The 20,612-nt window shown below is 49.8% G+C and overlaps 3 protein-coding genes across 7 annotated transcripts in view; 2 read left to right on the top strand and 1 right to left on the bottom strand.

Annotated features, from left to right (window-relative positions):
* Window positions 1–15,926, top strand: part of PACC1 (proton activated chloride channel 1) — a 35,514-nt gene extending 19,588 nt beyond the window's left edge. For 3 of the 4 annotated variants that reach the window (XM_006073088.4, XM_044942687.2, XM_044942686.2), the window contains 6 exons: window positions 4,360–4,569; window positions 5,944–6,095; window positions 8,438–8,580; window positions 9,761–9,905; window positions 12,503–12,610; window positions 14,426–15,926. In XM_006073088.4, coding sequence (XP_006073150.1) covers window positions 4,360–4,569; window positions 5,944–6,095; window positions 8,438–8,580; window positions 9,761–9,905; window positions 12,503–12,610; window positions 14,426–14,587 — 920 coding nt within the window. In that variant the 3' untranslated portion in view covers window positions 14,588–15,926. Of the gene's footprint in view, window positions 1–4,359; window positions 4,570–5,943; window positions 6,096–8,437; window positions 8,581–9,760; window positions 9,906–12,502; window positions 12,615–14,425 lie in introns of those variants that run through there. The other variant, XM_044942688.2, reaches the window with a different exon arrangement.
* On the top strand, window positions 6,165–8,218 carry LOC102406769. 2 transcript variants are annotated; one of them, XM_006073087.4, is made up of 3 exons: window positions 6,165–6,905; window positions 7,008–7,063; window positions 8,081–8,218. In XM_006073087.4, the coding sequence occupies exons 1-2, from the start codon at window positions 6,234–6,236 to the stop codon at window positions 7,017–7,019; spliced, it is 684 nt and encodes a 227-aa protein (XP_006073149.4). In that variant the 5' UTR covers window positions 6,165–6,233; the 3' UTR covers window positions 7,020–7,063; window positions 8,081–8,218. The 2 variants fall into 2 exon arrangements, with proteins under 2 accessions (XP_006073149.4, XP_006073148.4); XM_006073086.4 differs by lacking the exon at window positions 8,081–8,218 and having other exon boundaries at window positions 7,008–7,755.
* A 1,149-nt stretch (window positions 15,927–17,075) lies between the features above and the next one.
* PPP2R5A (protein phosphatase 2 regulatory subunit B'alpha) overlaps window positions 17,076–20,612 on the bottom strand; it is a 71,773-nt gene continuing 68,236 nt past the window's right edge. The window contains exons 12-13 of the mRNA XM_006073085.4: window positions 20,030–20,131; window positions 17,076–18,284 (exon numbers count right to left, since the gene is read on the bottom strand). Coding sequence (XP_006073147.1) covers window positions 18,152–18,284; window positions 20,030–20,131 — 235 coding nt within the window. The 3' untranslated portion in view covers window positions 17,076–18,151. The remainder of the gene's footprint in view (window positions 18,285–20,029; window positions 20,132–20,612) is intronic.

Below are 20,612 nucleotides of genomic sequence, written 5' to 3'. Positions count from 1 at the left end.
TTGCAGGCAGATTCTTTACCGTCTGAGCTGCAGGAAGCCCCCATTGTCTTTTGGCCTTCATTACTTCTGATCAAACATTAACCTGTTGTTAGATTTAATTTCCTGTATGTAATATGCTCCCCCCTCCTTTTTTTCCTGGGTGCCTTCAAGATTTTTTTTATCTTTGCATTGGCAGTTTCAGGATGATTTGCCTAGAATTGGTTTATTACTTATCCTGCTTGGCATGTATTGGGCTTCTTGAATCTATAAATTGATATTTTTTTTCCTCCAGTTTTTGGGAAGTTTGGGCCATTCTTTTTTCAAATATTTTTTGCATCTATTTTCTCTCTCCAGTTACCTTTTGTTAGACTGCTAGATATTGTCCCACAGTTATCTAGGCTCTGTTAGATTTTTTTTCAATCTTTCTTTTTTTAGATTGGATAATTTCTGTTCATTTAACTTCAGCTACACTGTTTTTTTGTTTTCCTGCCATCTTTTGCTGTTAAAGACTACGCAGTGAGTTTTTCATTTTATTTGTTTTTCTTTTCAGCTCTAGAATTCCCATTGGTTTCCGTATTTCTTCTCTGCTCATTCCTTATCCACACATTTTCTTGTAAGTCCTTTTGGTGCTGTAAAATTCCTGTCTGCGAATTGCAACATTTGGGGTCATCTTAGTGCTGGTTTGCATGTACTACTTTTTTCCTCAAGTGTGGGTCACATTTTCATGTTTCTTTGCATGTCTAATGATTTATTTTATTGAACACTAGACATTTTCCATGGGGTCATGAAGAGTCGGACACGACTGAGCAACTTCATTTTCACTTTTCACTTTCATGCATTGGAGAAGGAAATGGCATCCCACTCCAGTGTTCTTGCCTGGAGAATCCCAGGGACGGCGGAGCCTGGTGGGCTGCTGTCTATGGGGTCGCACAGAGTTGGACACGACTGAAGTGACTTAGCAGCGGCAGCAGCAGACATTTTCAGTGACACATTATAGAGGTTCTGAATTGTCTTACGATCCTGTGAAAAAATTTTTTTAGCAAGTAGATAAAATAGCAAGACTCCAGTTCTAATCGCCTATATTCCTTGCATGAAGAGCAGCTGATCTCTTCTCAATCTTGCAGTTTCCAGCTGCTGCTTTTTCCTGGTCTGCAGCAAGAACTGGAACATGTTTTGTTTGCAGATTTGCGAGTTCATTCCTCCTTGTGGCTCCCTCCCTTTCAGAGTTTCCCCCTAACTTTCTGGCTGCTCCCCCAGCCTTGGACTTTGTCCACTGTCTGCCTGCACCACACCTCATAGAGACTGTTCAGAGCCCTCAGGCAGAAAGCTGCAAGTTTACAAATCTCACCAGATGCAGTTTTTTTTTTTTCAAAAGGGGTAGATTCTCTTTTGGTTTCAGCTTGCTTTTGATCATTTTCCAGTGCCTTCAAATTATTTTAAATTATTTCATCCAAGTTTGTAATTGTGTTCTGTAGAAGGGTGGTGTGACCACGCAGCCTTGTCATTGTTGGAAGCCAGAAGCCAAGCCATGTACCTTCTGGGGCTTCCATTCCGACCCCGTTTCCTCCTCAGACTTGTGCTCAGCTGCTGGGGAGGAGACAGGCTTTTCCTCAGGGAGCCCACGGTTTCAGGAGCAGAGACCCTCCAGGAGCACTGTGGGAGTATCTCAGCTCGGCCTGTCCTAACCAAGTACCTCAGGCTGGTGGCTGAAGCAACAGAAATGTTTTTCTTGGTTACGGAGGCTGGAAGTTCAGGGTTCCGGTGTCGGCACGTTTGGAGTCTCCCGAGGCCCCTCTCCTTTGGCTTTCAGTCCGTGTGTTCTCATGTGTGACTTTTTCTCTGAGTGTCTGCACCCTCGTGTCTCTCCCTCTTCAAAGTATGGTTAATTTACCGTGTTTTGTTAGTTTCAAGCATACAGCAAAGTGCATCAGTTATGCACATATGTTCTTTTTCAGGTTCTTTTCCAGTATAGGTTATTCCATGATGCCGAGTACAGTTCCCTGTGCTATGCAGCAGGTCCTTGCTGTTTACCTGTTTTTATATAGTAGCGTGTATATTTCATCCCACACCCTAATTTCTTTCTCCCCACAACCCCTCCTGCTATCTCCTTTGATATAAATTTGTTTTCTAAGTGTGTGAGTCTATTTCTGTTTTGTGAATAAGTTCATTTGTATCATTTTTTTTAGATTCCACGTATTAATGATGATGGTGTTTCTCTGTCTGACTGATTTCACTTAATATGATCATCCGTGTGTTCATCCATGTTTGCTGGAAATGGCATTGTTTCATCCTGTTTAATGGATGAGCAGTGTTCCACTGTGTATGTGTACCACATCTTCTTTATGCATTCACCTGTTGGTAGACTTAGGTTGCTTCCATGTCTTGGCTGTTATAAACAGCACTGCAGTGAGCCCTGGGGTGCATGTTATCTTTTCAAATCAGAGTTTTCTCCAGATACGGGCCCAGGAGTAGGATTGCAGGATCATGTAGAATTCTGTGTTTAGTTTTCTGAGGACCCTCAGCAGTGTTCTCCGTGGTGGGTGTAGCAGTTTACATTCCTACAGTGGTGTAGGCCCTCCCTTTTCTCCACACCCTCTCCAGCGTTTATTATCTGTAGACCTCTTACAATGATGCTCATTCTCTACAGGTGTGAGGTGATTATGTCGTCGTGGTTTGATCTTGATCTGTGTTTCTCTAATAGCGATATTGAACATCTTTTCATGTGCCTTTTGGCCATCTGTCTGTCTTCTTTGGAAAAAAGTCTGTTTAGGTCTTTTGCCCATTTTTTGATTGGATTTTTTTTTTTTTATTAAACTATATGAGCTATTTGTATGTTTTGGAAATTAATCCCTTGTCAGTCTTGTAGTTTGGAAATATTTTCTCCTAGACCATAAGATTGCCTTTTCGTTTTTAAGCTTTTAAGTTTAATTCAGTCCCAATTGTTTACTTTTGTTTTTATTTTCATTACTTTAGAAGGTGGATTTAAAAAAATACTGCTGTGATTTATATCAAAGAGTGTTCTGCCTATGTTTTCCTCTGGAAGTTTTATAGTATTTGGTCTTAAGTTTAGGTCTTTTATCCATTTTGAGTTTATTTTTGTGTATGTTAGAGAATGTTCTGATTTTATTCTTTCACACATAGCTGTCCCAACAGTGCTTACTGAAGAGACTTTCTTTTTTCTTTTGTATGTTCTTGCCTCCTTTGTCATGGATTAATTAGCCACGCGTGTGTGGGTTTATTTCTGTGCTTGATATTCTGTTCTTTTGACCTGCGTTTCTGTATTTGTGTCCATACCATACTGTTTTGATTACCTTGTAGCATAGTCTCAAGTTGCTAGGAAAGGTGGAAGAAGGGAGGAGGAGGGGACGACAGAGGATGAGATGGTTGGATGGCATCGCCGACTTGATGGGCATGAGTTTGAGTAAACTCCAGGAGTTGGTGATGGACAGGGAGGCCTGGTGTGCTGCAGTCCGTGGGATCACAAAGAGTCAGATACTGAACTGAACTGATAGTCTCAAGTCAGGGGGTGTGATTCCTTCAACTCTGTTCTTCTTTCTCAAGATTGTTTTGACTGTTCAGGGTGTTTTGTGTGTCCATACAAATTGAAAATGTTTTGTTCTATTTCTGTGAAAAATGCCACTGGGCTCTTCCTCTTCTTTATAGACATTTGTGCTATTGGATTAGGGCCCATCCTTGTGACCTTCTTTAACTTCCTTAGCTGCTTGACCGCCCTGCTCCAAACACTGTCACCCTGTCTTAAATCTTCACCTTAGGTCTTTTGGGGAGGGGATGGCCTCAGGACACACCATTTAGTTACCGAAGGCCCGCTGTATTCCAGGCACTGCCTGAAGGGCTGGGGGTGCAGTGTGGACAAGAATGGCTCAGTATCCACCCACATGGAGCTCACAGCCTGGGGGATAAAAAACATGTAGACGGTGACATTGCAGAGTGATGACAAGGGCCATAGGGTGTCCTGGGAGCACTGAGGATGGGGTGCCAGTCAAGTTACAGGGTCAGGGGAGGCTTCCTTGAGGACCTGCCTTTCTAAACTGAAACCTGAAGGATGAGTTAGAAGGCAGCCGTTGGGAGAACAGTGCTTCAGGCCAGGCTTGGGGTGAGAGGGGCTTCAGGGCAGAGGAGGGCACACTGATAGGGCTGCTCAGGGGTGGGCAGTGCCCATGCTGGGTTGAAAGCGTCCGGGGGAGTCTCCTCCAGCTCGGGTCCCTGTCCTGGCAGAGCAGGAGTGTGGTGTGTGTTGACGGGTACCAGGTGTTGGGCTTTGGGGTGGGGGGAGGTGTGCAGATAGCCTCGCCTCTGGGGTGCAGCAGGTCAAGGGCCTGGAGACGCCCTCTGGGTCATGTGTGTGTTGTTGTCGCTCAGCCCTGGACAGCGAGTCGGCCTCCAGCAGCATCCGTTTCAGCAAGGCCTGCCTGAAGAACGTCTTCTCAGTCCTACTCATCTTCATCTACCTGCTGCTCATGGCTGTGGCTGTCTTCCTGGTCTACCAGACCATCATGGACTTCCGCGAGAAGCTCAAGCACCCTGTCATGTCGGTGTCTTACAAGGAGGTGGATCGCTACGATGCCCCAGGTAGCGTCTGCCCCAGGACAGGCATTGGGTCCCAGGCAGCGACTTCTAAATACCCTGAGCCACCGTTGCATTCCTGGCACGGTGCCGGGCACCATGGGCAGGGCAGGGGAATCTGAGACAGTCTGGGTGTGGGTTGCCCCACCCCATAAGCTGCCATTGGTACCCAGCCAGAGGGTTGTGTGCCGAGGAGGGAGGCAGACCGAGCCTGGAGTGCTTGCTGGCTGCAGGGCTGGAGTGGGCACCGAAGGCTTTGTTCACAGCAGGATTTGAGCTGGGCTTTGGCAGATGGAAGAGTTTCTCTGGGAGGCGGGTCCGTAGGAGCAGAGATGAACTTAGGGAGACAGGGCTTCTCTGGGGAGATGAGTCTAGCCTGGCTGGAGCTGGGGGCCAGTGACCAGGGGAAGTGGGAGTTCTGGGGGCCAGGGGAGGTGCGGCCATCCAGAGGTGGCTGGGGCCTGCCTGGAGTGGGGATCCCCAGGCCACATCACCCACCAGGAGCCATCTCTGCCGAAGAGGGGACTGTCCGCTCCAGGGTGGCGGTGCTGGTGCTGGCTTGTGGTAGCGTGGTGTGAACGGGGGTGGGGGGCGGCGTGAGGTCTGGGGGCTTGGGCTCTGCCCGCCCGGCCTGAGCCCCTCCCTGCTCTGCCCACAAGACGCCCCCGAGTGACCCTCCGGACGGACTGCTCACAGCGCAGAGCCGGAGTCTCGAGTCCTCCCTCCTGGGGGGCTCTTGACAACGTGTACTAGTCCCAGTGTCTTCGCCCGTTTTGTGATTGTCCCTCCTCTCTCTGTGTCCGCTGTGGTCTTTCTCTCTGTGGGTTTTGCTCTCTGTATCCGGCCCCTTTGTCTCTCTGATGTTGCCGGTGTCCCGCGTCCACGTGCAGCGCTCAGTGTGGTTAGAACAGCTGCCATCCTTGCGGCTGGGAGCGCAGCGCCTTGGCTGGGGAAAGGGAGGGACTTGGGAGATGTGACTTGCACGTGTGGAGCTTCCAGTCGGGGAGTCCCACCACCGAGGGCCGCCCGGTGAGCCTGCAGGTGGGCGGCGGTCCCGGGAGCCTGGCCTCCCGGCTTGGTCTCGGGTGCCCCCTGGGGGCACGTGGAGCAGGGCTCTGAATGGGGTGGGTGTTGCTGTAGGCACTGGGGAGGCTGCGTCCCTGGCCAGGAGAGGGGCTAACTGAGAAGGCCCTGGCCGCCTCCATGAGAGCGGGGCTTTCTGAGGGCAGGGCACGGAGCTCCCCACCCTCTGTAAACAGCCCTTTTCTTCCTCCTCTGCAGTCACCCTGGGAGTCCTGGACTTAGGTGATTGATGAGTGTGAAAAAATTCGCATGACATGGTTTTAGGGGTGTGTTCACTTCTCTCTGTTCCCCCTCCAGGCATCGCCCTGTACCCCGGTCAGGCCCAGCTGCTCAGCTGTAAGCACTATTACGAGGTGATCCCGCCTCTGAGGAGCCCCGGGCAGCCCGGAGACGTGAACTGTACCACCCAGCGGATCAACTACACGGACCCCTTCTCCAATCAGACCCTGGTAACGCTCGTCTCCCGGGCCAGGGCTGGGCAGCGCGCACCCCGAGGGCCCTGTCTTCTTTCTGCCAGCTAGCCTCCCTTGCCCTTGGGGTGGGCCCTCACCCACGGCAAATGTGAGGCTGTCCTCTGGGGTCTGGCCATGGCTGGCTCGCCTGCATCCAGGGCGGCAGTGGGCCTCAGCCCTCTCTGCGTGACCCTCTGCGATTCCCGGCAGTGTGACGAGACACCTGGTCCTGGATGGAAGGAGGCAGGGCTGCAGAGTGGAGCTGGTGTGATGTCGCCAGACGGGCCCCATACCCGCGTGCTCGACAGAACTGCCAGGATCGTTTCTGATAATACAGATTCTGGGTTCTACTTGGGCCCACCGGAATCGTGGTTCCTGGGGTCGGGGCCTGGGAATCCTGTGTTCTGGAATAATGGGGGCCAGTGTGAGAAGGAGCGCTGGTCCGGGAACAAGGACCCCGGCCCGGCCATCATGGAGGCTCTGCTCAGCAGGGGAGTGGACGACGAGGGTTCTGGAGACAAGGAAGGAATTCTGTGTACATTTACATCTTCTCCTTTGCATCCCGTAAATTTGTTTCCAAAAGGACAGGGCTGCGTTAAGTTTTCCAGCTCGAAACAAGGAAGGAAAGGGTTTCTAGGCAGAGGAACTCTGCACCAAAACATAAAGGGAGGCAGCGGCATGCTTGTTTGTGCCTCTGAGCAAAATTCCACAGGTGCGTGTCTCTGGAGAGCCAGGGGCCCCCAAAGGGCAGCAGATGGCGAAGCTGTGGAGAGAAGGACCAGCCGGACGAGGCAGCTTGCGTATCGAGTATGGAGCAGGACCTGCCTGCCCCTTGGGTGATAGGGAGGCCCCAGGTGGACCTTGAGATGAAAGAATTCCTCTGAGACTTTTTGTTAATATGTATTCTAGACCTCCTCCTGAAATCCTGCTGAAATGATTTCCACTCCTGCACACGATAGAGTAAGGTACAATATCGATAATAACCCTGTCAACCAAGAACAGATAGGAGGACCAGAGATTTTGAGGAACTGGTGTAAAGTATAAACAGCCCGTTGGATTAGATCGATGGAGCAGGGCCAGGGAAAGCCTGTGCCCGAAAGCAGGTGCCACGGAGTCCCTGCTGTTGAGGTGAAGGCTTTCCTCCCGCTCCCAGCTCTGTTTTCATCACGAAGAGCCGGGCTGCCCTTTGGGCAAGTTGGGATCCTGGCTCCAGGCCTGGCGGCCCGGCTTGCAGCCCCCATGGGCTGCTGGGGACGGTGTTTGCTCTGGGGGAAGGCCCCGGGGCCCTTCTCTGCATAAGCTCGGGGTGGGGAGTCCCTGCCTGGGCACTGGGCCAATGGAGAGGAACAGCAGAACTCGAGACGGGACATCCGCAGCGGAAGGAGGGGAGTGCTGGGGGAAAGGACTCTTCACGGGAGATGAGAACATGGAGTGGGCCCGCACGGCCCACTGCCTCGGGGCGTCTTCCCCGTCAGCCCCAGGTTGGGGTGAGCCTGCAAGAGCCCCGCTTAGCAGGAAGCCCACACCCCAGACCCGCGCGAGTCAGCCCGACCCCACACTCAGAATGGAGAATTCAGGGTCACCGGGAGACCAACAGCACAAAAGGCTGGAGAGGAACTGATAGAATTGACTCCAGGAAACGGGAGCTAATTTAAATGAAAAGAACCGTAAGAAATTTGAACGAGGAGCTGGATAGTACAGTGCAGACACCGTCCGGATGCCCCGCTCTCTTAGTTCTCTGGGTACCAGCCCGTGTCTACTTAGATGGCGCTGCAGATACAGGCTCCCTGGCCTGCCTTCCTCTTGGCTCCCCTCTGAGTGGGATGCTTACCAGGAGTCACTGTGGTCCACACCTGTCCAGGCCGGTTGGATTTGTTCAATAGTTGGGGTTTAACTGAGTAGCATAGAAATTCATGAAATGAGGGCTCAAAAGGAGAGTAGTTTCTGTGCAGACGGAAGCTGACTGCAGTTACTGTCTCCAGCCCAAGGTGGCTCCTTGCTGTCCACGGCCATGGACTAGAGAGGAGGCACCTGGTCCCCGGGCTGCGCATCCCACCCCACACCAGGCAGAGCAGTGGAGAAGGAGCAGAGGCCGCGGTGGAGCTCCCCCGAGAGGCACGGCCGCCTGCCGAGGCCCGGTGATGCCCCCGGGGTCGGACCTGTGACGTGTGTCCTGCCTCGGCCCCAGGGGAAGGTCGAGGTGGGGTGGGGGCCGCCCCTTGGCGGAGACTCCTGCGTCTTGGGTCTCCCGGGCCTGGTCCACTGGGGAGCCCGCCTCGGTGGGCAGGCACGTGTGCCCGGCTCCCCAGGCTGGCACTCTGGTCTCTCTGTCTCTGCAGAAATCCGCCCTGATTGTGCGGGGGCCGCGGGAGGTGCAGAAGCGGGAACTGGTCTTCCTCCAGTTCCGCCTGAACCAGAGCAGCGAGGATTTCAGCGCCATCGATTACCTGCTCTTCTCGTCCTTCCAGGAGTTCCTGCAGAGGTGCCCTTCAGAGCCTGCTTGACCCCCGGGATCTCACTCTAGCCGTGTGCATCCCTGGGCTGGGGGCGGGGGCAGGTGCGGGGAATCGGGATGCTAGGCAGCCGCCGGGCAGACGGAGGGCCCCCTGAGAGAGTCCGGGCAGCCTGGGGGGTGTTCTGACCCCACACACAGAGCTGGCTGTGCCCCGGAGGGTGGGCGCTTGGGTCCCCCGCTCCCTGATGGCACTGCGGAGGACAGGCCAGAGCTGCCCGGGTTCTGTGAGGCCCCGGGCGGCCAGCCTCTGCCCTGGACTATGTTCCCCTGGTGTCCAGGGACTGGGGCTGGCCCTAAGGGAGGTCCCAGTGCCCGCTTGCCACCCGTTTCTAGCAGGAGGGTGCAAGTTCCTGTTCATCTTGGGACACCCCTGTTGCACCATTTCTGGGGCCCAGAGTGGTTGTGGGCGGCGGGAGCGTGTCCTGCAGGGGGGCCTGAGGGGGTGGTGATTCAGATCCTCCAGGTCCAGCGGCTCTGTTTCAAGGAAGCAGGTCAGCAGCTGAGGCTGAAGGGAGGCCGCCCCCCTAACCCCTGGGCTGACGTGGCTGTGAGCCGCCTCCGCCGGTCACACCCGTGGCCCCGTCCTGGGTCTCAGGGCCTCCGCCTCGGCCTCTTCTGCCCCTTCTTCCAGCTGGAGCTCCCCTCCCTTCCCTGCGGACACGGGCCGCATCCCTGTGCCCCTCTGAGCGTTCTCAGCACTGCACTGTGGTTTCCTCTTGGCCGTGGGTGCTCTGTGACCCTTGGGCGGGCGCTACGGATGCCTTTTCTGGCCAAGAGCTCCCAAGGGAACCCTCCTCCCCTCTCCGGGCCTTTAGAGAGGCTGATGGCCAGTGAGGGCGCCCCAGGGCTGCTGAAGCTGAGTTCTCCAGGGTGCTGTGGGGCCCAGCCCAGTCTGCAGGCCTCTTTACTGGGAGCAGGTGGTGGAGAAGACAGGGAGGGGGTGGGTGGGGGCTTCTGCTGGGAGCTCCAGGGACCGCGCTTCGGCCTTGAGGCAGGAGACAGCTTCCCCCCAGCCGCGAGGGGGGAGGGGTGGGCCGGGTCCTGCCAGCACTAGCAGAGGAGCTGCTGGCCGTAGGGGCTGGAGTTTGAGTCTGGCTAAGTTCGAGCCCTGCCTGATAACACAGACCTTCCTTCTCTGCCCTACAAGCCCAGACAGGGCTGGCTTCATGCAGGCCTGCGAGAGCGCCTATTCCAGCTGGAAGTTCTCCGGGGGCTTCCGCACCTGGGTCAAGATGTCCCTGGTGGAGACCAAGGAGGAGGACGGGCGGGAGGCGGTGGAGTTCCGGCAGGAGGTAGGTGGCGCTGGGCTCGCCTTGTACCTTCCCTGGGTCCACCCTTGAGTCCCAGGTGCAGGGAGCCTTGGGAGGGGTCAGCTTCGCCCCGGGGTCTTAAGGGTGAGTGGATGTTCGACAGGAAGCGAGTGTGCCCGCCGCTGGGGGGTTCGCCGCGTGTTTCTTCTGCAGGCTCGGCCTGCCCCAGACCCTTTGCTTTTGTCCCAGCGGCTCCCAGAGCGCACACGGTGGAGCATTTCACAGAGCGGTGCCTGGTCCAGCTGGATCTGAGCTGGTTTGTAGCTCTGCTCCACTCCCTCCCATGCAGCTGGCAGCTGCATTTGAAAAAAAAGACTATTCACAGGGCAGAGGTTAGATGCAGGGATGGCCTCTGAAGTGTTAGGTGCATGGTGACCCATTGGGACACAGGAGGAAAATATCTTTTTATATTTTTAAAATCTCATTCTAATCAGTTTGGTTTTCAAAAAAAAAAACTCATTCTTTCTGTCTTTTTGAGTGTTTTAAAACACAGGTACCGTCAGGATAGTAATAGTAAATAATGTCACTTGTAAGAGAGTGATCAATGTGTTGGGTATATGTTCAGAACGCTTTGCTAATGCGAAGTGTGATACGAAAGCTTTCAGCCCTCTGACCTGAGGCCAGGAAGTATGCCGTGATCCAGACAGGAGAGTGAGAGGCTCCTGGAAAAAGGCGTGGAGCCGAGGTGGAGGGAGGGGACCCTGGGGTTGCCTCGGCTTCAGCCCCTGCGGGGGCTCAGTCCTCCCACCGGCATGCACGCCCAGGCCCTGACCACCCCTTGTGCTGTGTGTCAGTGGCTGGGGGCCTGCAGGGGCGTGGAAGAGACAGCTTTGTCCTCGCATCCTCTGCTCCTCCGTGGAGGGAGTTCCATTTGGGCTGGGCTCTGGGCTGGGCTCTCAGGGGCAGCGTTAGGAAGGGGCCAGGTTGAAGTAGGAGGACCCACTCCAGCTGACGAACGGGCCGACGGAAGCCAGGCACTCAGGGCCTCCTCTGGGTCTGCCCCTGCCCGAACCACGCTCCTAGGACTTCTCCAGGTGGGAGGCCTTTGGGAAAGGCTTGAAGCCAGTTTTCTTTAAAAGAGAGGCTTTTTTTTTTTTTCCTGTCATAGGTGGTGACGACCCCCTGGCAGTAGGTCCTTAAAATATTTCTCTTTTGCAAGATAGTTGTCATCGCCTGGGTTTTTACACCACGCTTTTCTGCCAAGAACTCCACAAGTTCTTTTTTATCTGGCCCCCAAATCAGCTGAGAAAGGAGACTCGGCGTGTCCACCTTACGGTTAGATCTTCACAGGCCTCCCTGGCTCCCCTGGGAGCTCGAGCAGTGATCTGAAACCAGGGGGCCAGCCCCCTCACCCACGAGCCTGTGCGCTGTGGAAGGTGCGCGTGCCTTTCAGCATTGTCTGCATGGGAAGTGTTTGGCAGGAAATGTGAACACTCCTTTGAACAAAAATGTTTTAAAAATTATTTTCTTAATGTTTTTATATCATGTTGTAAAGTTCAAAATGCTTTTCCTTTGTGTTGTTTTACGAGAGCCTCGCTACAGCTCAGTGAGATGGGTGTTTATGAGATGTCCTGTTTATGAGTGCAGAGGAAAGCTGACTCATTTGAAAAGATCCTGATGCTGGAAAAGATTGAAGGCGGGAGGAGAAGGGGACGGCAGAGGATGAGATGGTTGGGTAGCATCTCCAACTCAGTGGACATGAGTTTGAGTAAACTCCAGGAGTTGGTGATGGACAGGGAGGCCTGGCGTGCTGCAGTCCATGGGGTCGCAAAGAGTCAGACACGACTGAGCAACTGAACTGAACTGAACTGATGAGTGCAAAGGAGAGGCTCAGAGCAGATGATGGCACAGCCAGGCTTCTGCCCCTGGGACCTGTCTGCTCTCCATCTCGCCTCCCAGCCTCTGCAGTAGCTGTAACCAGACCTCACCAAGCACGCCTGCTAACTGCTTACAGGGAGTGCTTGGCTGGGCCAGTCTGTGAGGCTGCACTTTGTCCTGGAAGACTGGAAGGGTTGTAACACTCAGCTCTTCAGGTCAAGTATTCTGAAATGTGAGATTTTTATGTTGTGAGTTGAGTCTTACACATTACTTTGAAAATGATTTAATCAGGAGTACAGATATCGGGCTTCCCAAGAGGCGCCCAGTGCCAGAGACATAAGAGACACAGGTTCGATCCCTGGGTTGGGAAGATCTCCTAGAGGAGGGCATGGCAACCCACTCCAGTATTCTTGCCTGGAGAATCCATGGACAGAGGAGCCTGGGTGGGCTATGGTCCATGGGGTCGCACAGAGTCGGACACAATGGAAGTGACTTAGCACGCACAGGTATCTAGTGACAGGTTTTGGTGACAGTCCAAAACACCCACTGTGTGCTCCAGGTCCTATGGGAACCAGGCTGAAGCCTGGGCTCTGGGACCAGTCTCAGGACGTCGTGTAGAGGAGGTTTTTGTCTCTCTGCCTCCAAAAGATGGAGCGAGGGGAGCCGGGGTGTCAGATCCCCTAAACTGCCCTTTCCTCCCCTGCAGCCCTGGCCAGGGTGGCACACAGGCGCTAACACTGCTTTCTCTCCTCTGTACCTAGACCAGTGTGGTTAACTACATTGACCAGAGACCTGCTGCCGAGAAAAGCGCTCAGTTGTTTTTTGTGGTCTTTGAATGGAAAGATCCTTTCATCCAGAAAGTCCAGGATGTGAGTATCACCTAAGGTCTTGACCATGAGCTTCCTACCTGAGTCGTTTAGGCTTTAATCCTCGCGGGCTGCCCTCATCTCCTTCCGTAGCGCTGATGTGCCGCTTGTATTTATGACATGCTTGTTCTCTCTCATTTGTGTTTAATCTCGTCTTCAGCACTAGACTGTCTTCCCTGTGAACATGGGGGCTTCGTCTTTGTTTACTGTTTAAGTGGTGTCCAGCACGGTGCTTAGTCCGGAGTAGCCACTTAGCAGTGGTAGTGAGTGAGTGGAGTAGAAAGCACGAAGTTAATCATCTAGTTACTGCTGCTGGAAGCCGTTTTTGTTTTTTTTTTTTTAATTGCTTCTCTGTAAAATAAGAATCTTTAATTTGTCATAAGTCAAAGTAGAAAGGTACTTTTCAGGGGACTTCCCTGGCAGTCCAGTGTAGTTAAGACTCCATGCTTCCAATGCCAGGGGCGCTGGTTTGATCCCTGGTCGGGGAACTACGATCCTACCTGCCCTGTGGTGTGGGGCCAAAGAGAAAAAAGAAAGGTACTAATCAGAAATTAAAGAGAGCATCAATTAATGTCAGATTCTAGACTCACCGTCTCAGAAGGGGAGGAATAATGGGACAGCTTTGCCAGAACATTCCTGAGACGCCATCCACCAGAGCCAGTCCCGTATCTGATAAGCAATTTTTGTTTTAAGATCATCATAAAGTATCTTGATGCGGTTGTAGGCTGGGGGAAGACATCGCAGAGCTGAGGCTCAAACCCGGAGGGTCTCTGTGACATGGTGCGTGATCCCACCACGCTATTAGCTGTGGGCCTGGCTGGGCCGTGCACACATTAAGTGTGTGCGGACACCCTGAATAAAAGACGCCACGTAGAAGAATGAACGCCTTTAGTGCCACAGGGGAAGTGTGTGATCAGGTATTTTCTAACCTGCTGTGCTCAGTGTTTTAAGTCCTATCCCGGGCCATGTAAAGCCCTGAGCTCAAGGTCTCTTGACTTAAGTCGTCCATCACGTTCACAGCCATCCTGAATGGTGGTTGTGGAGAAACCCCTTTCATGGATGAGCCCGAGGTCCCTCTGCTGAACCGGGACTTAGAAGTGCTGTGTGTTGACCAAGCGGGGAACTCAGACATACAAGCCGTGACCTCGGCCTTGAAGGAGTTTCAGTGGGTCAGAGGACCGCCTAAGCCATAAAGGAAGTAATTGCAGACCGTGAGGAACTGCCAGGGGAGGTTGTGGGAGAAATCTCTCTGCTCACATGGAGAGGGTTTGGCTTAGTGGTCAGTGGGAGCTGTGAAGGGCCTGGAAGGATCAGTGACTCGGGGAAGCGGCCAGGGCAGGTGAGTCGTGGGGCCTGGCCTGCAGGCCGTCAGTGTTGTTTGGAAGCAAGGTCGCGTTGTGAATTAGGCCAGAAATTTAAAACTCAGCACTGATTATCTTATTTGTGCAGAGCTTTTTTGAAAAGTTCTTTTTTCTTCTTCTTCTTTTAGGATCGCTTTATTATCAAGAGGGACTAGTATTTTTCTCCTCAAACTGGAGCTATGAACAAAGTATAGAGTTACAGCAATTTAATAATTTTTTGGCTGCACCAGGTGCCATGCCGAATCTTAGTTTTCTGACCACAGATGGAACCCGTGCACCCTGCTGGGGAAGCATGGAGTCCTAACCACTGGACAGCCAGAAAGTCCCAAGTTACGGTGGTCTTAAAAACCAGTTGTTTTTCTTGTTGTGCCAGTAATTTGGGGGGCTCTTTGACAATAACACTGAGAATAAAAAATGGAAGCCAACTGAGAAACTTGTGTTTGTTTCCATTTCACAGATAATTACCGCCAATCCTTGGAACACAATTGCTCTTCTCTGTGGGGCCTTCTTGGCATTATTTAAAGCTGCAGAATTTGCCAAACTGAGTGTGAAATGGATGATCAAAATTCGGAGACGATACCTTAAGAAAAGAGGTCAGGCAACAAACCACATAAGCTGAAGTTGCCAGTGTTCTTCGTAGAAACTGCCCGAGTTGATGGAAGTTCTCATCTTCCACTTTGGTAAACCAAGGTGCCAACGATCCAGTCCTCACTTGAAGAAAATGGGCTTTGCCGGGGGCCTAGCCTGTCACACTGCAGCTTCTAACCTGGCCCCCCAACGAGACTGTCTTAGAGCCCAGTGGAACAGATCCAGTGGATGACCTAAACGTTATTTAAGTATTTAAATTATTAATGACCATTTTTTGACATATGACATGAATATGTCAAATGGAAGATGGACTCAGATAGAATCCAGTTTTCTGAAGGTTTGTGGAAGCTGTCTTCCTTTCTTCTTGGTTTGGTGTATAGTTAAGGTCTAACAGGATGATTAAGGTTCTGATTTTAGGTTTTCTCCTTGAGATTTTTTTTAAATGAACAGAAGTGTGTGTGACTTTCTTCTCCCCCACTGGTGACTCTCCGGCGGTGGAGGTCACAGTGTGGAACCAGTGTGCTATTCATGAGAAACACAAAACCCATCATATCTCTGGTGCCATGTGCGAGTCTCTGATGCACTCACTCATGTGTTAAATATTAAATGAGACTGTTTTTTAAAACTACTGTGGAAACTATAGTAATTAGATTGCTTGTGGACTGAGCAGCCACCTACCTACCTGTCTGGCTAGAATATTGACTGATGGATGTTATGAGTTTGGTGTGATTAACATGCAGAAGCGCTAGGATATGTGTGCAGAGTAGGTCCCTCCTCAGTGTGTTCTGATTTCATTAACAGGTGAATAAAAGTTAGGTTAATATAGAAGGAATCAGTGAGCCGGTGTGTGCATCTGCTACATCAGCAGGCACTGGTATGCTTTTATCCTGTGACCTCCAAATAAAAGGGGTGTGAGCCTGGACTCCCAAGGTATGTCACAAGCACGTGCAGGGAAGGGCAGGGTGGGCAGGAAGTGGCGGTGAAGCTCCGTGAATAAGCTGGATTAACGCTTCTGTCCTGCAGCCCACCCATCTGAGAAAGGCACCCTCAGCATGGACCCTCAGAGCTTTCAGCCTAGGCTGAACAGAGTACCGTCTGGGTATTTTTCACATGGTAGCCTTTGACTGACTTAAGGTTTTGGAAATTATTTTTGGGAGTTCTAAACTGTTTACATGACCTTTGCATCCAGAAAGGACTTGAGTAGCATTTCTTCAATTTTGTGGGTAGCACTTCAATTTCATAATTTAGCTTTAGGTAATTCAAAGAGAAAAACTCCAGTGTATGAGGGGGCCAATTTTAATCTCATGTCTAACTTAGCAAGAAACTGTGGTTTTTGGTTGAATTATTAAAAGTGAACTTGTGTAAGGGAATATTCTGTGCTGTTTTTTTGTGGCACTGAAGCAGGCATACAAACTTTAACTGAGGTCTTGTAACACCTTTCTGGAAGGCAAATGCAGAGTCTGGTACAGAAGCTTACATTAACAGTACTAAAAAACAAGTGTGTGTGTTTTTAAAGGATTTCTGAAGTTGACACACCATTTTCATACTAAGTATCTCACAAAATTGGCTCCAATGAAGATACTGCAACTGCACTTCCTGTTATTTTAGGAAGTTGAGAGGCCTCTTGAATATGCTTTAGAGTGAGTACCTAGATTGGAAGTGAGCGTTTCTAGCTCTTTAACAGCTATTAACTGCAGCCTGTCAAAACCTGCTCTAGCTGCTCTTAGTAAAGGACAAGACGGACAAGACAAGACATTTAGACCCAGCCTTCACTCTAGGGGGGCTGGGTTTACCTTTTGTGGTGTTCAGCAGTAGGATCCCTTTTCTTCTGCGTGTGCTGCCCCCAGCTGTCAGTAATCCTAGCTGGCCTCAGGTTAGCGTGGAGCGTTGGGCAAGAACACTGGGTCTGGATGGTTGTGGTAAGGCTGCCACTTGTAAACTGTAAAATATGAGCCGTATCCCGAAAGGAAGTTTCTCCTGGGGCCACAGTGAGTGGAATGAGCTGCTTTCGTAGTGACCTAGGAATAGTGTGCTAGAATTTTTGCTAGAGCTTTTTATGGTTGTGAAAGAGCAGAAGCAGTATCAGTAGTTGAAAGCCTGGTAACAGTTTCTGATTCTGCCACAATCTCCCTGCCCCCATAAAAAACAGTGCCATTACTTACAGATTTTGAGATTTTGCTCCTGGGTCTGTTTTAATTAACACTGTCTGTGTATTTGTACACATTTAAGGTAAGTTAAACCCATCCTGTGAACATAAAGGGACATGAAGGAAAATGGAGAGATATCCTCAAATTTAGAATTTTATGTACAAATTCTATAAAATAGAAAACTTTGGTAAATGGCTGGAACACTCGACTCTGGCACACAGTCTTCCTATTTAACTGGCACACAACCTGCAGTTTGCCTTACAGGTTTTGTCTATATAATGTATGTACATATGTATGTACATATATATGAATGAATGGAGGGGGCGGGCTTCTGGATGTCTCAACTCAGTGCTGAAAAAAGCACAGGTGACGTAAGGCAAAATACAAACATAGACTTTATTAAATGCTGCTCAGTCCCCCAATAAAGATCTTTCATTACAAAACAGTTTTCCACACAACTCCAAGTTAAGAGATTGGAATGGTACTCTGATAATAAAATGTGAGAAATACTTGACCAAGTAAAAACATACATGACTTCTACAGGCCGCCTTTTCAGAACCCTACAGAGGAAGCCTACTGCATTTCCTTTACGTAAAGCCAGGCAGTGACAGCGCGCTCTGCACCACCACACCGTGGGAATCAAAGCCTCCGTCCCTGTCGGGAGGGGCCAGAGAAGGGCAGGCTGTGAGGACTGGGAAGGCCCTGCCTTCAGCCTTTGGGAGGAAGAGGAGGAATGAACTGAGAGGCAGGCTGTGTTCACTGTGCTGCCTCCACTCGTCTGTGCTTATCACCCTGGGGAGTTGCAGATGAAGGGGGAGCTGCATAAGGACTGATCTGAAATCTGGTTTACTTTCCCAGCTTTTATTTATAATTTGTGCTTTTGAAAGCCTGGAAATTAAGTTTTTGCTCAAATTCCAGAGTACAGTAATATATCAAAAGGAAGGCTTAGGGCAAGTAGTTCCCTCCATCATACTTCTGGAAGAGATGAAGGAAAGGATAAGAATTACACCTTAGTTTTAGTTTAGGAAATCGTCTTTTTCCTAGGATGTAACTAAGGTCTGCAGCGATGTGAAAAGCACATTATCAAAGGGAAAAATATACAGAGCAGACGACTACACCTGTGTGCAACACAACCCAAACCAGGATTCAAGCCACGACTCCTACCACTCCCGTAATTATCTCACTCATCACATCGATGAGAAAGCTCATTCATTTCTGTGAAACTTCAGAAGTGACACAAATCAATGATTAGACAAGGGTTACAATATACTGTGGCCATGATACAGCACAGGGCTATGTTTAGTCCATATATTTTTTCATTTACAATTGCCAGGAAAAAAATTGGCCTTTTAATTATATTATACTGATGAGGTTTGTTTCATAATTTTTACATATTTCAAAAAAGTGTACAAAACTGCCTAGCCAACAGAGGTGGCAGGCTTTTTTTTTTATCCATCATTTGTATTGCTGAGAATACTGTGCATGTTGTAAGCACTGTTCTGCTTTTCTAGAGCTTTCTTTAGCTTTAGCTCCTCCAATTTTTTCCATAATTCTTCTCGCTCCAATTCCTTCTTTTTCTCCCTGTAAACAAAGCAGGAATTTTGTAGTTAGAAACTTATTTCATAGCTTGAAGAAACATGCTGTTTTGGCAGTTTCCTGGAAATAGACTTACTGACTCACATTTCACTTAAACCCCTCCACCTAAAGCATTTGAGAGTCAGGTTTACCCAGGGCACTGCGTTATTCGCCATTACCCTCCTCAGTGTAATTAACCATGTCCGTGCGTCTCCTGCACCAACTGAAATGTATCAGCATCGCCACGGCCACCGTGTTAGTGCTTCATGGTTGACAAACCACTCAACGTGGACTCAGTCACATAAACCCCGTGCAGTGGCTGTATCGTCACAATTGCTCTTTTGCCAACAGACTGACAGGCTGGCCGCGAGTCGGTCTGGGGCCGTTTCCTGGTGGACCCGTATCCTTCCGCATCCCATCTCTAAGCTACCGACCAGTCTGTGTCTTACAATCTCTTGTCTCTTGCATGTCAGATGGAAAACTTTAAACTCTGAATAATCTCTTAACCCCACAAAACTCAAAACATGTTGCTTCGACTATTAATACTTAATTTCTGTTCTAAAGAGAACATTTTTGAATAATGTGGATCAAACTATTCTGAAGGGCTATATAAATGTGTGAAAAACCCACAGGCTTACAGTTCCACAGTTACATATGCTTTAAGGGGACTAAAGTGCTGATTTACGCAGATAGCGAGATACAAGGATTAGTCTTAGTTATTTGACGCATTTTTCAATGTAAGTTTCATATGATCCCAGTCATCTCTTCCTTCCTATTGCTTCCAGGGCTCCTAATTTGTATTCCTGCCTGCAAGGTGCTATTTAAAAGAAATAACGCATTGAGTTAAGTTATTGATGGACTAGGATGACCTTGAAGAAGAGAGATCCTTTCTCTACTTGACACCAGAACACCAGGACTAGGAACTTACAGTCAAAGTAGATCAGTTTTTCCAAACATAATAGGTGATACAATTATTAGAAATAAATGGGCTCAGGTACCTCAGTTAATGTCCACTTTAAGTTTAAATATTGTGCAAGGAACAGCTAAAGAATAAGCTCACTACGGAAGCCCACGTGGACCAAAGCAATTCTCATAAATGTAAAACTAAAACTGAGTAAAACAGTATTTAAAATTTAATATAAAATGTATTTTACAATGTAGATGTTACCAAGATTGATGAAGTCTAAGGCTCACAATGAGATCAGAATTTATGATCCACATTAAAACCATCTAACCATTAGGAGTTTACCTGCATATGACTTTAAAGTATTTATTACTGTTGTTGTTATCGTTTAATCTCTAAGTCCAACTCTGCAACCCCCTAGACTGCCAGGCTCCTCTGTTCATATGCATTGGCAGGCGGAATCTTTACCCTGAGCCACCGGGGAAGCCCATAAAGTGTTCATTATGCTAAGCCGCTTCAGTCATGTCCGACTCTTTGTGACCCTACGGACTGTAGTCCACCAGGCTCCTCTGTCCATGGGATTCTCTCCAGGCAAGAATACTGGAGTGGGTTGCCATTTCCTCCTCCAGGGGATCTTCCTGACCCAGGGCTTGAACCTGTGTCTCTTCAGTCTCCTGCATTGGTGGGCAGGTTCTAAACCATAACACCACCTGAGATGTTCAAATTTTAATGGCTGATGTAATTGGCTTTTTAAACATAATTTTAACTTAGAATACCTTACTGGACTGAATCACATTCAAGTAACCTAAAATGTACAGTTAACTTTGTAATTAAAAATGTCAAATACCTTTGTCTTTCAGCTTTGTATGAGCTAGTAAGGTCATCGAAAAGCTTGCCGTTCATCTCCATGAGGGTTTTCAGCACATTGTACACCAGTGCTACAATGGTCCTGAAAGGAAAACAAGCCAGTGCTGGGTTACTGATGCTACTAACAGATGGGAAATGTATCACTATCATCTCTGAAATGGCTTTGACACTGATTCAGTCAATCCACTAGTGAGGATAAACTGAAGCTCAAGAAGTTCAGTAATTAAAAAAAAAAAAAAAAGAAGTTCAGTAATTTGTTCAAGGCACCCAGCCAGTGGTAGCAGAGATGGTCTATCTGATTCCAAAATTCACATTTTTCTCACTGTGTCATGCTTGGGTTAAACCCTAAAAATGTTATGGCCAGCTTCCTGTCTGCTCTCGAGTCTGATTTGATGATTTAGTCACCAAGTCGTGTCCGACTCTTGCGACCCCATGGACTGCAGCCTGCCAGGCTCCTCTATCCATGGGATTCTCCAGGCAAGAGTACTGGAGTGGGTTGCCATTTCCTTCTCCAGGGTATCTTCCCAACCCAGGAATCGAACACAGGTCTCCTGCACTGCAGG

This window comes from Bubalus bubalis, chromosome 5 (assembly GCF_019923935.1).
Source record: "Bubalus bubalis isolate 160015118507 breed Murrah chromosome 5, NDDB_SH_1, whole genome shotgun sequence".
Taxonomy (NCBI): Eukaryota; Metazoa; Chordata; class Mammalia; order Artiodactyla; family Bovidae; genus Bubalus; species Bubalus bubalis.
The sequence above is the reverse complement of the archived record's forward strand: the minus strand, read 5'-3'. Positions and strand labels throughout refer to the sequence as shown.

Excerpts from the sequence above, each read along its gene's own strand:
- LOC102406769 (XM_006073087.4), top strand. The coding sequence starts at position 6,234 with ATGGCTGGCTCGCCTGCATCCAGGGCGGCAGTGGGCCTCAGCCCTCTC.